At 42.6% G+C, this 14,987-nt stretch overlaps 1 protein-coding gene across 5 annotated transcripts in view; it reads right to left on the reverse strand.

Annotated features, from left to right (window-relative positions):
• Nucleotides 1-14,768, reverse strand: part of kirrel3b (kirre like nephrin family adhesion molecule 3b) — a 169,729-nt gene extending 154,961 nt beyond the window's left edge. For all 5 annotated transcript variants that reach the window (XM_085429766.1, XM_085429765.1, XM_085429763.1 and 2 more), the window contains exons 1-2: nucleotides 14,505-14,768; nucleotides 14,276-14,347 (exon numbers count right to left, since the gene is read on the reverse strand). In XM_085429766.1, coding sequence (XP_085285892.1) covers nucleotides 14,276-14,347; nucleotides 14,505-14,754 — 322 coding nt within the window. In that variant the 5' untranslated portion in view covers nucleotides 14,755-14,768. The remainder of the gene's footprint in view (nucleotides 1-14,275; nucleotides 14,348-14,504) is intronic.
• Nucleotides 14,769-14,987: the final 219 nt, after the last annotated feature.

Here is a 14,987-nt window from a genome sequence, read left to right on the forward strand (position 1 = left end):
GATGGCTTTTCAAAAATCATAACCTAAGCTATGAAAGTAAAGAAGAGGGTGCAGGCAGGGTGGAGCGGCTGGAGACAAGTGTCAGGGGGGATTTGTGACAGAACGATAGTAGCAAGAGTGAAAGGGAAGATTTACATGATGATAGTGAGACCTGCTATGATATATGGTTTGGAGACAGTGGTGCTGACAAAGAGACAGGAGCCCGAGCTGGTGGTGCCAGAGCTGAACATGCTAGGATTTTCTTTGGGAGCGACCAGGATGGACAGGATTTGAAACAAGTGTATCAGATGGACAGCTCAGGCTGTGCTGTTTGGAGATTAAGTTAGGGAGGCAAGGTTGAGATGGTATGGACATGGGCAGAAGCGGGATAGTGGATATAGGACATAAGATGTTAAAGATGGAGTTTCCAGGCAGGAGGAAAAGAGGAAGATGACAGAGAAGATACATGGATGTAACGAAGGAGGACGTGCATTCTGTCGGAGTGACAGAACAGGATATTAGGGATAGGATGAGATGGTGGCAGGTGACTGCTGAAGGTGAGCACCTGAAAGAAAGAAAAATGTATACACACCTAGGGATGGGTACCGGTGTCCGGTGCACATAAACGGTAGTAACCAGACCGAAAAGCAGCGCACATTTCGGTGCTTTTTTTTCCTGAGCTGTGATACACTTCTAGCCAATCATTTTACGTTTCCGAGGATAGTAGGCGGGGCCAGGTATGTACGTTCTTTTAGAGCAGAGCTACAGATCAAAAATGCCCAAGGCGAAGCGGTCAAAAGTCTGGCTGTACTTCACAGCAAAATATGCAAACTCAGCAGCCTGCAACAAGTGCTTTAAGCTGATACTGTGATACTGTCAAAGGAGGTAACACCTCGAATCCGATGAAACACCAGGCGACGCATAGCTTTTTTTTTTTAAAAGCCGAGAAATGCGCCGTATTTGATAGCTTGCTGCAAGATCTCACACATCTACTGCGGGTGTGGTGCCTGTTATTGGACCCGGATTTAGCAACATCCCCCAAAAACCCGAAGAGTAGAGTCCTGGCCCCTAGCCCTGCCAGTGTAGCAGAAATGATGACGGATGATGATGATGGCAGCAGCAGCCATTCTTCTCTGCGTGAGTAGCTTCATGTTGTTCGAGTGTAATTTACGTTGAGTAGGCTAACCACGTTATTACATTAATGCATGTAAGGTAAACTAGTAAACATCATCATAGCTACATGCGGCTGTCTTCTTGTTTGATGGCAGATACTCTCTTCACCCTGGCCAAAAAGGCTAAAATGACCAAAGAAAAAGAGGGAAACAGCTAAACATGAGAGGTTTTTGGACAAAGCTTGTGTTTTTTCCATTGTTTAAGCACTGCTTCCAGCCAAGAGTGATACCATATATGCCCCATAGCTGCAGAAAAGGCTAACATTGTTATCTTTTTACAAAAAACCAGCTGAACATGAGAGGTTTTTGGACCAATGTTGTGTTCTCCATTCTTTAAGCACCGGTTTGAGCACCGTTTGAGCACCGGCACCGTTTCAAAAGTACCGATTTGGCACCAGTATCGGATAAAACCTAAACGATACCCATCCCTATACACACCTTTGTCATAGCAAATGAAAATAATACAAAAAATAAAGGGTGTCTTTAAGAGGATTTAATCTAGTGCTGCAGGGGAATATAAACCACTCAATTACAATGAAAGAACAAAACAGGTATTTGCAAAGGCTTGAGTCAAACCTGTGTGATTGACCTAAACTCTTCATGGGGCAAATTATTAAGGTCTGCTTCAATTACCTTTATTCTATCAAGCTTATCTGACTCTAATTCCTGTCCTTTGTTCCAGTTAACATCTCCATCTTGCCAAAGCAGGAGCTTTCATCCTGTCAAAATAAGTGTAATAACACTAATTGTGCACCTGACAGATCATATCCTCATGGGGTTACTGAAAATTTTGGAGCCCTTTAGCAATTTTTAGTTTGGTTCATTTTACTTATTTGTGCAATTTGCCTCTTTATTTATTTTTTTCAGACAGAATGGAGTGGTCTTGAAAGTGGACCCTCTCTGACCTGCCTTTCTTTCAAAGGTCTCTATGTGCAACAGCTTTCATACTGATGGTACCTGACAAACGTTTCCCCTGACCTACCTCCCATCTCTTGTCGTTCTCTTCCACATGCCTAAGCTTTTTAATGACAAAGGCTTCCAGGCTTTCTCCGGCTTGGCTGAATTGGTGGAGCAAGGGTCCTACAGAGCAGAAAAATCAGCAGCAAAACAAGACAAAAGGGACGAGAAATGCAATGCAGAGAGGCAGATTTTGAGGAGTCTGATAAGGGACATTTTAGGTCTGCTCAGGATTCTCTCATTATTCTCCATTTTGAAAGGAAGCAATAATGAGAACAAAACATTTCCTATCTTTCAAAGTGGCAATTTGCCCATTTAATGCCTGTGCTATGTAGGCCTGACATCCCTTAATCCTCTCTCTTTGCACTAATTTCATTCTTTTTTCCTTTTATTTCTTGGCTGATAATTCTCACTTTATTTCCATTAAGCTTTGTTTGTTCACAGCGATCTGTTGCTGTAATTTATTAGAGCTGTCAGCTTAAATGATGTGGCATGCCGACACGGCCCAGCAAATAGTGGCTCCCCCTTTCCTTTTCTCCTTTTATGGAAAGCCGCCCTAGTTTTTCCCCTTTTTTCCTTGGTTTTTTTTTTCTTTCATAGAGGAAGAGAGAAACATTACAATTAAGATGGTGACATCGACCCACTGGTGACCATGCTCTGGGACCAGATGTCCTGTCAGAGAAATGCTGGCCGTCACCTCGAGGGAGCTCTGGGTTGAAATCTGGTTCATGTCTCAGTGGGGGAACTCTACAGATCCTGTTCCTTCATTAATTCAAGAATAACTCATTTAAGTTGTAGTCTCTGTTTTCTTTTCTTTTTATGTTGCTGGCATTCTTCAAATCGGCTCGATAACATAATACTGAAAGTCACTTGCAAATTCTCGCGAAGGAAAACTTCAGGACCTCTTGGCCTGAAAATTCTGCATTACCTATTGAGCCCAGTTTAAGCCGAAAAAAATGATCCTTTCACAAAAGCAGTCATTTGCTGTGCCTTTTAAATTGAGTCAAGATTGTTTCATTTATTTATTTATTTACAACCACCCCTACCACCACCCCATACACACATATACCCACACACACACTTCCTTAAGCCCCGGTTGTTTGACAGATGCCCGGCTATCAATGCTGCGTGAAGTACATGTCATTTTCCTCACAGGAGGCCTTAGAGGAAATGCGATCACAACGAGACCCCACAATCTTTACTGTTTCATTTTCAAGCCCGGGATACTGCCTTTCTCTCTTATTTCGTCCTGTACTTCTTTTGTACGAGGCAGCTGCTGTTTTTTGAGATGAAAGACTGTTTGGCAGTCTTCAAAGAGTCACAGAACTCTAAAAGTCACTTGTGCAGCAGCGCTGTTCATTCTCCATTTTATATCCAATATGGAGGTGATGATCAAAAGGATCTGAGCTGAGGGAGAAGCTAAAAGATGTCTGCTTTGGAGTAAACAACAGCCATATCAATCCCCAGACCCACATGGGGCTCTGGTTTAAGTACTGTCCTTTAGCTAATGCCAGACACAAGTATTACTATTTCTGTATTTGAAAGAAACCTGTTATGGGAAAAAAAAAAGATTTAATAAGGAACAAGAGTGAGAGGAACTGATTGTTTTGAAATAAATAAATGCGTTTATTAAGCAGCCTGCCGCACCGATACTAAACATCTCATCTCATTTAGTGGAGGAATGTAAAATCATTAGGAGTCTGCTCATGAAGACTGACAGCAAATCCAAACCATTAACTCTTCCCTCAGTGTGGAGCACACCCATCTGGAAGAGAGTCTTTGGGCTGCAGGAGATCCAACATATATTTATGAGAAGGCTTCTCCATGTTTCAAATGAGGCTGTGTTGCAGTTGTGCAGCTGGTCTGAGCAAATTGCATCTTTTTAAATGAAAGCTGCATTAATAATGCATACTAGTAACCTGGGGAAAGTTTTGGGGCCACGCACTGGAGGTGATGGGGAGGGGGGTTTGGTTGAGAACTCTGAACATCCAACTGTGTGCTGCCACGATCATCCTTAGTTGCCCTGCTGCATTTTTAATGTCCTGCTGTGCCACTGTCACACAGGCTTGGGACAGGGGCAATGACTCCTCTCAACCAGATCATAGTGGGACATGAGCTAAAAAGTCACATAAGGGTATTCAGAAAAAGAATAATCACTTAAATGACTGTGCTACTTTGCACAACGCAAACAGTACGGTATCCTTTGAAAACAAACATTTGGAAGTAGTCTGAACCAAAGCTGTTGAGACTAAGATAGGCAAACAATGCAAAGTAATAGAATTAGCATACAGCCAAAGTGAAAAATAATCACATTTGTGCTTGTTCGCACATATGCACAAATACTCTACTTAGACAACAAATGCGCTGGCATTAGGGATTAGGGCTGCAAGACACAGATATGTTTTAATTTCTGACAAGAAGGCCATTCCTTTAGAGATGGATTTATTTCCATTTTTTATGGCTTTGTTGTTCTGTCGTCTCCTCTCGTTTCCTTTCCTAAGAACTAGATATCTCTGTTTACCTTGGAAGGCATTGTGTTGTCATTACTATCATCTGGCTGCTATTAGATGGATAATGTTGCCTTAAAGCAGAGAGAATGTCCTCTAGTCATCCCAGAACAATACTGCTACGAAGAAGAACAGGAATTTCACCTAAGTACAACTTTACCACTTCACCAACACTCCACAGCATGTTCGAAAAGTACTGTTACGGGTAAAGACAAGGAATTTTGAAATGTAGATTTCATATATCATGAAACCAAACACTGCCTTCAGGGATTCTACAAATCTCTGCAATAACACTTTTCCCCCCAGATGCCTCGTGGTTATCAGTGATGTAATGGGATCTAAATTGCACTGAGCACTGTACCTCTCTAAACTGGATACACCTGTGATGATGACACTGTAGGGTAACCAGGGTGCCAGCAACTGACAGTCCATTTTATAGTGACTATCCACTAGTCCTATTTCCTGCTCTTAAAGGAAGATGAATTGACCATAGTGGACTTGCCTATTCGCCATAACTATCTTGCCTGATGTCAGTTCTTTACAGGGTGCTGTCCACTCATCCGTCATTACATGGGCCTTTCTGTAGTAACATTATCGCTTTAGATAAGGCTTCAATAAACTGCCACAGCTTTTAGGGCTCTCTCTCTTGCCACTCTAATCCAATCTATGATGTGGAGTCTGTCCATCATCATGCACCGCAAGGCATTTCCCGTGTCCCTGTGCTCTTGGTTGCACAAGAAATAATGGATGGCCTTGCCCTTGGTTCACGCCAAGGCCTTATGGTACCTTTTCAACTGTTTGTCTTCAGGTTGTCTTAAATGGATCTGCACTGTGGTATTTTGATTTGATTAAATCAGGTTTAAAAGGTTAGATATAGAGAGAGGGAAAGCATTTGCCGTTCCCAGTACTGTGAGCCAGTCCTCTGCCATTTAGCATTGGGCATTGGCCAAAGGAAAGTGGAAAACTGAAATGACTTCTGTGCTCCTTTGTGATTTGCGCTAATGTCCCCCAGGGATTGAGCAATGACCACTGTGAATTCCCCCAGGACGCCAGCCAGATTGAAACCCCTGCCAACAGATTTGAAAGGATAGCAAATCATTTAAACTCCCCAATGTACATTAGCATTTTTTTTTCATTGCCCAGGCCAGCCTCCACAATATTAAATTGCACTTGATAAAATAAAATAAAAATCAGAGAGTGCGACAAGAGCTCTTCAACCTCCAAATCAGCAAAGTGAATATTGGAGTGGCCACTAAAAATTAATTATACTTTAATTCACTTTGTTTACTCTATCAGGTTTCTGTCATCCACTCAAAGAACCCAGCAGAAAGAGAAAGGACTTAAGACAAAAGAGGAGCAACGGCCTTAAGAGGTGTGCGGTCGCAGAGACCCACAGCAGTGGAAAATATATAAGGATTGCCTTTAGCTGATCCTGTCTGTAACACCAAATTATTGCCGCGTATAAAAATAGGACTAGTATTAAAGTGGGCAGAGTGAATCCTAGCAGTGCCATGTAAAAAGAAAACAACAAAAGCACAGGCTAAAATCAATAGAGGCGTTTTTTGCTCGTTTTCTTTATATTAGGATATATTAATATTTAAGGATCAATACAAACCTTTATTTATAAAGTAGCATGTAATGAAATCTACAAATACTGGTCATTCCTTAACACTCAAGGTTTTCTTAACTATTATTGTGCTCAGCCAGCCAGATAATGCAAATGAGGTAATGAAATATATGCTTTAGTGTGTTTGCATATGAGTATTATGACAGATGAAGCTTTGCTGTGTAAACCACTGTTTAAGGTGCAATCAAAAGGTCTCATTGGGATTCCACATAATGTTGCATATTTTTTTTGACCACTTCAGCACATTTGTGATTTTCATTACAGAGGAGTAGCACTACACTGAACCCCATGATCTCAAATACAAATTCAAGTTTAAGGGTCACCACCGTAACAGAGCGTTGCACGGTGCCTTTACACGCAAACCTTTCCCATGTATTAGCATGGGAGGAGAACCTGAAGCAACGTATTGCTGCATAGGGTCACAGGGTCAAATATAGCCCCCAAATGGATGGGGGCTATATTTAAATTTGACATATTTGCTTTATAAATGCGCAATCACAAAAGTTGCACTTCATAAAAGTGTCTCATGAGACCAACAGACCAATAGAGGGATGGTGTTTTACCATCTCAAAAACTCTCTCACACACACACAGGCTGTCATCAACTGCTCTTGCTTTCACAGAAACCAAAAGATAAATAGAAATGAAAGAAGATGGCACAGTGCCAACACTGAGGGGTTCTAAAAGAGTTTGGGAAAAGGGAGGGTATGCTAACACTGAGATCCCCACTACCGAACAGTCCTTTCTTCCCAATTGCTTAATTGTTTTAGTGGGACAGGCAGGTGGCTCAAAGCCCCATTTGGCATCTGGTAAAAAAAAAAAAGAAAAGAAAAGGGAAAAAAAGCTCATCTACATCATGTATGAAAGTATTGGGGTGGGTGCCAGCATTAAACATGCACCCACCCCACCCCACTCCTAGGCCCCAACACCCACTAGTAGATTTCAAAAGTTTGGCTTGGCTCAAGAGCAAGTTTGTGCTGCTATTGTGTGAGATGTGCTTTGCTGAATAAAACATCTTTTGGTATCAGTGGCAGATCAAATAGCTTTTCAAAAAGCCATGCCTCTCACCACTGGTGCCTGGTACCACAGAGAGAACTGTTTTCCAACCCCGTTTAATAAATAGAAGCCACTGTGCTCATCCATTTAGCAACGTTAAGCACAATTTAGATGTATCTACGAAAATGGAAGCACACAAGCAGAGGAGGCATCTCACTACGGAGGCTGTCCCACACAATGATGCTTTACAGCAGTTCCCGTGAGTGTTCTTTATTATATTGGGGTCCAGACACCTACAACAGCCTCAAGGTTTACTTACAAATTAAAGTACTATACATTACTATCCATTGCCAGTTTTTAAAACATGCGCAGCAGTTGTAATGCCAGGCAGACACATCAACATCAACATTCACCCACAGGTGAGAAGCTTCTTTCTTCCTTAGATAGAGCCTGTACACGTTAAAAGGCTGATTTGCATTTATATTGCCATTCAGGGCTTGCAGCTGTAATTGCAGGAGCACAGTAAAAGTGCGCTGATGTACTCACATGTATACACAGGCGGACACAGAATGCATGTGAAGTGTCCGGTATGAAAACCTTTTCCTTGCGTCCATTGTTATGAATCTTTGGCATGAGAATGTCGGAACGACTACAAGGAGAAAGAGATAGGGAACAAACGGGAGAGAGGGGAGGAGAGCGAGTTCACCAGAGTGTAATATTGGGCTGTCCCAGAAACTTCCAGCCAAACACTAGGAAGTTGTTATCGGATCAGCAACCCAATTCCTCAAGTGACTGCTGTGCTGAAGTGTCACATGCATCTTAGGGGCCCCTTCCAAGCACAGCCTTTCACCATAAAATCGATGTATTGCTAGGCTGGTTTGCTAACAAATTCCCTGAGCAGTAAAACAACACAGGTACGGTGCTGCATCATGCTTGCATGCAATTTAATTAAACTTGGAGGTGAAGATTTGCAGAGATAGCACCACCCTAAGGAAAAATGGGCCAGAAATGTTAGGCAAAGACAGTCAACTATTTAAAAATAAAAAATAATCTTGTGTGACTAACACTCAAAATGAGGAATGCTTGGATTTTTAGCAAAATCCAATCCTGTGCCCACCTGATCATAATATCAAAGCAGCAATCTGTCATTTTCTTCAGATTCAAACTGCAACAGAGACAACATGCATGCACTTTGTTGATGTTGCAAACTAACTGTGAACTAACTAAACTGCTCAGTTGCCAGTAACAAAATGACAAGATTGAGCTAATAATTTCCTATTACTAATGTACTGGACGCAGGTTTAACTCAATGTGTTGTTCGATCAAATGTCTGTGAGAACAAAGGGATGATCTGGAAAATGACTAAACAATAATCTCAAAGCCTTGTGGTCTTTTCTTATCTATTAAGTCATGCTCAGTGGTTTAATCCCAGGCATGCTAATGTTGAGAATTTTAAAATCCATGCATACATATATTCTTTGTGCTCACATTATGAGTGAGATGATCGATTTTTTTTCTCAAATGAAATTTGTAGAGTAAATCTGCAGAACCATGATGGGAAGAAAACATAATTGACTGTGAATTATATATTAAGGTTAAATGTAGGCCAAAATAAACACTAATCACAGGCAGTCGCTCTGTGGGAATGTTTTAAACAAAAGACTTATTCATGCCTCAGGTCTGCAAAGCAGTATGCTGACAAGTTAGGAACAAACTGCTAATCCCTACATTGTCTGAACCCGTCTAGCTATCAACAGCTATGTTCCGCAAGCAATTACAGATCCTAGCAGCAAGTTAAAAATATATCAAAACCACAGCTGGGAAAGACCCGGATTAAAGGAGGAAGGATACAGTCACGTTAAACCCATCAATATATTTCTTGAGGCCCAGTTATGCCAATGTTTACCCTCTCCAAGGAAAGATAACACAGTATGATCCAGCAGTGCTCTATATACAGCACCCCCACATCTGAACACACAGTCCTGTAGAGCTGCCTTAAAAAAAAAAAAAAAAAAAAAAGCATAGCCTGTTGTTTCCTGTGCATTAAACTGCAATTTAGAAGCCGGTAATCCTACCCATAATCTGTCACCAAATAAAATCCTGACTGGGGTTAGAGAGGGCTTCCACATGCTTCTTCAGCATTAGTGAAGTATCGATATTGTGGTATTATTGCGCTGGTCTATTTAAAAAACTTCTCTGTTCTCCGAGGATAAAGTCTCAGAGGGACGGAGACATGACAAGAAAGAGCAGAGTGAAGAAGTGCAGCTGCTAACCCTGACTTCACAGGTGACCCAGCGATCACAACAGCATCTGGTTGAATTACTTAACACTGCCGCCCAACAGACATGTAATCCGGGATAATGCCCTTTTGCTGAGTGCTCCAATCTGGATAAATTCATCCCAGAGGAATGGGATCCAGCAGCGGAGACTCGGAAAGAGAGGAGATGAGGGCCTTGGGGTTTTGATTGGTTGGTACTAAAGAAAACTGGGAAGAGCGTCTAGATAGATAATGAGGCCCAACAGTAAACAGCTTGATTTTGTTGACAGACTGACTGACGGCATGAGAGGAGCAGATCATTGCCTGGTTTTCCAAGAAGGCTCTGAACTAATCATTTTCCCTTCCCTGGCTGACCTGAATCCTGGCAGACTCGAAATGAGGTTTTCATCCAGACCATAGTCACTGGATAAACGACACTTAGGTTTCACATTTTAATATTTGTAAACATGTATGTCAATATAATATTATCTTAATATATTTTTCTTCATTTCTCTATTCGAACAACAATCAACAAAACTCTGTTTTTAATCTTTTTTCCTTCTTTCTTTCTTAGAAATAGCATCTCTCTTTAATGCCAAAAGTAATTCCTAACATTGAAGCATTACAAGTTCCAGCTGTCCAGCAGCAGCCTCTTAGATTATTTATTCATATGTTTACTTATTACCATAAATATCCAACAGGGCATTCGGCTCAGAGGGATTACAGTGGGCTTAATCTATCGTGGCATAGAAATGAGCAGGAGTCACAGTGGATGAGGTGACTTAAGCTGGCTAGCCTTAATGGGACATGCAACACAAACAAGGCAACAGACTGCATGCCACTGGGCTCCATCATGAACTGGTGACATCATCCGTCACTCACTACATGACTGTCACGGTTAGTGGAAAAGTCATATGACCTGGACAAGGCAAGGACGTGCTTGCGACTCGTACCATGCATTTTAGTAATCCTGTACCGTTTCAAAATACAGACAATGCTCACGACCAGTACAGGAGGCTCTTGAACATATGACTTCTAGAACAGCATGTTGGAAAATTTACACCGTTTTTAGCATTCCAATAGAACTGGGGTAAAATAATTAATTACCTCTGAGTTATTATAGTCATAATCCATGCATTAGACAGCAGAGTGTGTTGCTTACAAATAATAATGAGGCTGAAAATTGGTATTTCTGTTTGAGTAGTGTTGTGCAGAGTCATGAGCTGTATTTCTTCCCCTCTTTCCCTCCCCTCTCTGAAGAAGCAAGAGTGATTTCCCATCTATAAAAAATCCACATATCCAAACATGACATAGAAAAGACATTTAATTATACTTTGGTGGAGAAATATGTATCAAAGCCTGCCGCCCATGAAAAGCGGATTTAGAGTCGTCAGACAGCAGTTAATAGACAGTAGTAAATGAAAAAGGGGGCTGTTGGGGGGGTACTAAGACGTGCTTTCCAGGACTAAGAAACAGCTTAGTCTGGCTTGGTGGCAAAATCAGGAGTTCCGACACCAGATATATTTAAGTGGTGGGAGATAATGAAGGTGACGGGGGTGGGAAGCAGATTTAAGGAGATTTTAAGATTGGGATTTTCATTCCTGTGCAGCAGCAACACCCCTAGTGGCTAAAACCCACATTAAAGATACCCTAACAGAAGACAAAAGATTAGACACTTTGTATGTTGATGTCACATTGTGAAGAGAAAGGAAATTACATGAAAAAGGGCAGGGAAATACAGGCAATGAGAGGGATATAAAAAAGGCTGTACACTTAGCAATGTTTAGTTTTTCTTTTGGTCATTTTCTTCGGAGTCTAGCACATTCAATAGGAGGAACTACCCCTTTCCAACATATTCAGCTTTTGCCCTACACAGACAATCAATCACCCAAAGTAAGAGGGAAAAAATTCAAATAAACACAAAGAGTCAAAGAAGGACACTCAGTGAGTACATGACAGGGAAATGTGCCACTGCAAGGTGAGGAGTGAAATCGCAAACAGGCTGAAGAATATGAGAGTTGCTATACGGTGGATTAGACGGCAGGAGAAATGAGGAGCGGGGAGGTGGTATGAAGGGATGGACTAGGGCCTGGAAGAGTTTGGCCTGAGGTGAATGTGTTCCTGGAGACTGTCTCCCAGATTTCTGACTGGAGCTGTGTCATCTGTCACTGGCTGAAGAGGTGATAGCGAAAGAAAAGGTGCCCTAGATGCGATAACAGTGCAGTCAGGAATGAGAGCAGCTCACAACAGCTTTCCCTCTCTCCTTATTCTCCCCCTCTCCGTCTTGTTCGCTTTGGACCATTTACTTCTCAAAGTTGAGAGAGAGAGACAGACAGAGAGAGAGAGAGAGAGAAAAGGAAAAACTGCTCAGCGCCACTCGTTTTGGACTGACTCCTCTCTCTCTCTTGCTCTCTTTCTTGCTGTCTCACAGGATAGCTGCGTCGAAGTGTATGCCTGCAATGGCCACAACTCCCCACTGTCCCCCATGTTCATAAAAACAAGATTGTTTTTCGCAGCTTTCTGCTGACACCGGCTCGACACATAAACAGAGCCGTAATTTGTACAACAACAGTAAGCTTCAGGGAAGCACTTTTTTCTCCCAAGAGGCATGAATAGAGAAGGTAGGCTGTTATCCCCCGTTTACCTGGCAGGGAAAGTGGTATTTTATATTATGGTAATAACCAACTGTGCTGAAATGCACAATCCCATCTCATTCCAGTTGTAGCAATCGTCTCATTCCAATTGGTATATATGAGATTTGGTGCTAGTTGTTCCCCACAACTGGGGCTAAACCTGCAATGATGGGAATGAAAATGTTGAGATTTAGGAACAAAACAAAATGAGATCTTCTAATGTTCAGTGTTGAATGTCTTCCACAGCTTTAGTTTTATCTACACCAGACATGGAAATCAAGTACAGTCAGAATATACTGCTTAAGTCAACTGCAGATAAAATACTTAGCAGATGCATAACAAAGTGGGAGATACTAATGAACGATCATGTATTTCTGCATCACAATAAGCACAGATGGCACAGAAACACTTATGGAATCAGGGGAAAAGAATACAGCAAAGCAGCACAATCAGGAATAGCATCGTCTACGGTGTTTGATGGACCACAACTTTCCATTCCCAAAGCCAAGAGAGAGAAAGACAGAGAGAGAGAGCGCTTCCACTGCTCCAACTGCCCGTTGTTTCAATTTACACAACTAGCGCTACCGTATCCCGAGACATATGCTGTCGTGAAGAGCACAAACCATAAAGACGCTTCATCTGCAAAAGCTCTACCCCCTGTTAAAGCATGAGAGAAGCCGAGAGGGGGCTTAATTGCTCCATCAGTCAGTTTCAAATAGGTCTGTTATGATATCATTATTTTCTATTTGCCTCTACATGAAAAATAAGTCAGCTGAAAAGAAATATAATCACAGCAAATTGCTGCGTTTGACGAGCAGTGCATTTTTTTTGCCCCCCTATGCTATAGACTATAAATCATAATGTGAAACAGCTGAATTCAGTGCAGAAGAAAATGATGTTGTTTACCAAGTTTCATTTACAGCTGCTGTTTTATCAGCATGTTACCAACTTTGAGCTGTCAGTTTCCGAACAATGTGTCAACAAACTGAGATCTCAGGGTTTTTTTTGGGGTTTTTTTTGTATTGGGGTTTTTTGCAGTTTCTGAGCTGTGGTTTAAAACAGAAAATAAAATAAAAAGGTCACAATTACAACTCCCCGTGGGAAACAACTAAAGGCACACAGACAGGCATTTGTTCAGCCACTGCCTCTTTAGAATACAGCCCAATGTGACGGGGGTCAAACCGCTGTAAAGAGGTGGTGAGTTATTGGCTCTTGCTCCCTGTAGTATAAACCAGCACGCTCATTAACGGGGGGGGGGGGGGGGCATGATGCTGCAAACCTTCCAGCAGGAACTCTGACTGATTCAGCTCTGTGTGTCTCTGCGTCTCCCAGCGCCACAGGGGTGTTACACAGAGTCAGACTTGTGCACTACTTTACTCACTTCTATTGTTTTCCAAAGACAACCACCTGGTGGTAAGCAGGGGAAACAACTAATCCATCCTCATTCTGTCCACAAACAGACTGTCTAGGAATAAAAATAAAAACAGCAGATACTGTCCAAAGGGCTGGGGTTGCCAAGCTATCCGCATGGGTCTGCCTTCTGAAGCACTTTACCGTTAACTTTCCTCTCTCTCTCTACATTCTTTTCACCAAGACCCCCTCCTCCCTTTAGCTGAGGTCAATGTGGAAAGGGCTGTCAGTTCAAAACAATGTGACTCAGGAGTGAACGCTCGACTGAACTGGACTGGGTTTAGGGGGCTTTGTTTGTGTGTGTCTGCGTGTGTGACAGGAATAACAAGCCCACATAGGAAGTATTTAACTTGTCTTGCCTGAACAGCTATGAGCAACTGACGGAGAAAAGTGCAAACTGCACTATTTAACCTCCACTACAGTCATACAGACTTTGTTTTTTTTCCCCTTCTTCTTTTTTCTCTCTCTCGCTCTTAATTCTCTCCTTTCTCATTCTGCATCAGACATCACAGCGCACACGGGAGCGCTATATCAGAAACAGTTTTTTGTTTTTTAAAAAGGAAGAAAGAAAAGCACGCAGATGGCACAGCAACAAGCGCAAGAAAGACGTCGCAGCAGCAAGACATGGGTATAAAGACACAGTTCTCAGCCAGCCAGTCACACACAGACACACACACAGCAATCATGAGAACGAGAGATGTGATGAATTAGCAACTTTAACGTGAAAAAAAAACTTACCATGTCCGGAGATCCACGGGAGCAGCAGAAGGACCCAGAGGATCATGACTGCGGAGTGGAGAGGGGCAAAACCTACGAAAAACAGTAGGCGAGTGTGAAATTGAAGTTGGCAGGCAGAAACACATGCACGAGATGAGACAGTGCTCCTCTGTGCTGCTGGGGGGTGGTGGTGGTGTGTGTGTGTGTGGGGGGGGGAATGCTACAGTCCCTCAGTGGAGTCTTGTTTTACCAGAGGAAAGCTGGTTGTCTGTCTTCTGTCCTCCTCTTCTTCTGGTCCTTCTTCTTCTCTCTCCCTCTCCTGTCTCTCTGTGTCTTTTCCCTCTGTGTGTCACTCTTGAGTGTAGCCGGTTGTCAGCTCTGCCTTTGCGCGCTCTCTTTGTGGTGTGAGCTTGTAGACTTTCTGTGTCTTCGCCGCTGACTCTGAGAATACACACTCGCTCACTCTGCCTCTGTCGCTCGCACGGTTTCTCTTTGCCCATCCATTCTGAGTGCCTTCAGCCCTCACTTGCCCGCTCTCTCTCTCTCTCTCTCTCTCGCTCTCTCTCTGTTGCTTTACCACAGCAGACCCTGTCAGGGGATAGAGCTCCACTACTAGACTCCTCCCTCCATCGCTCTCTCTCAGCCTGGCTGTCTGGGTGGCTGTGTGCCTGAGTGAGAGTCTGGGAGGCTTGGGTCTTCACTCTGGGAACCAGAGCTGCCATGGGAGAGGGTG

Source organism: Copadichromis virginalis, linkage group LG14 (genome assembly GCF_057382275.1).
Source record: "Copadichromis virginalis isolate Kocher_CV1m ecotype Utaka linkage group LG14, C_Virginalis_male_GT1.1, whole genome shotgun sequence".
Classification (NCBI taxonomy): Eukaryota; Metazoa; Chordata; class Actinopteri; order Cichliformes; family Cichlidae; genus Copadichromis; species Copadichromis virginalis.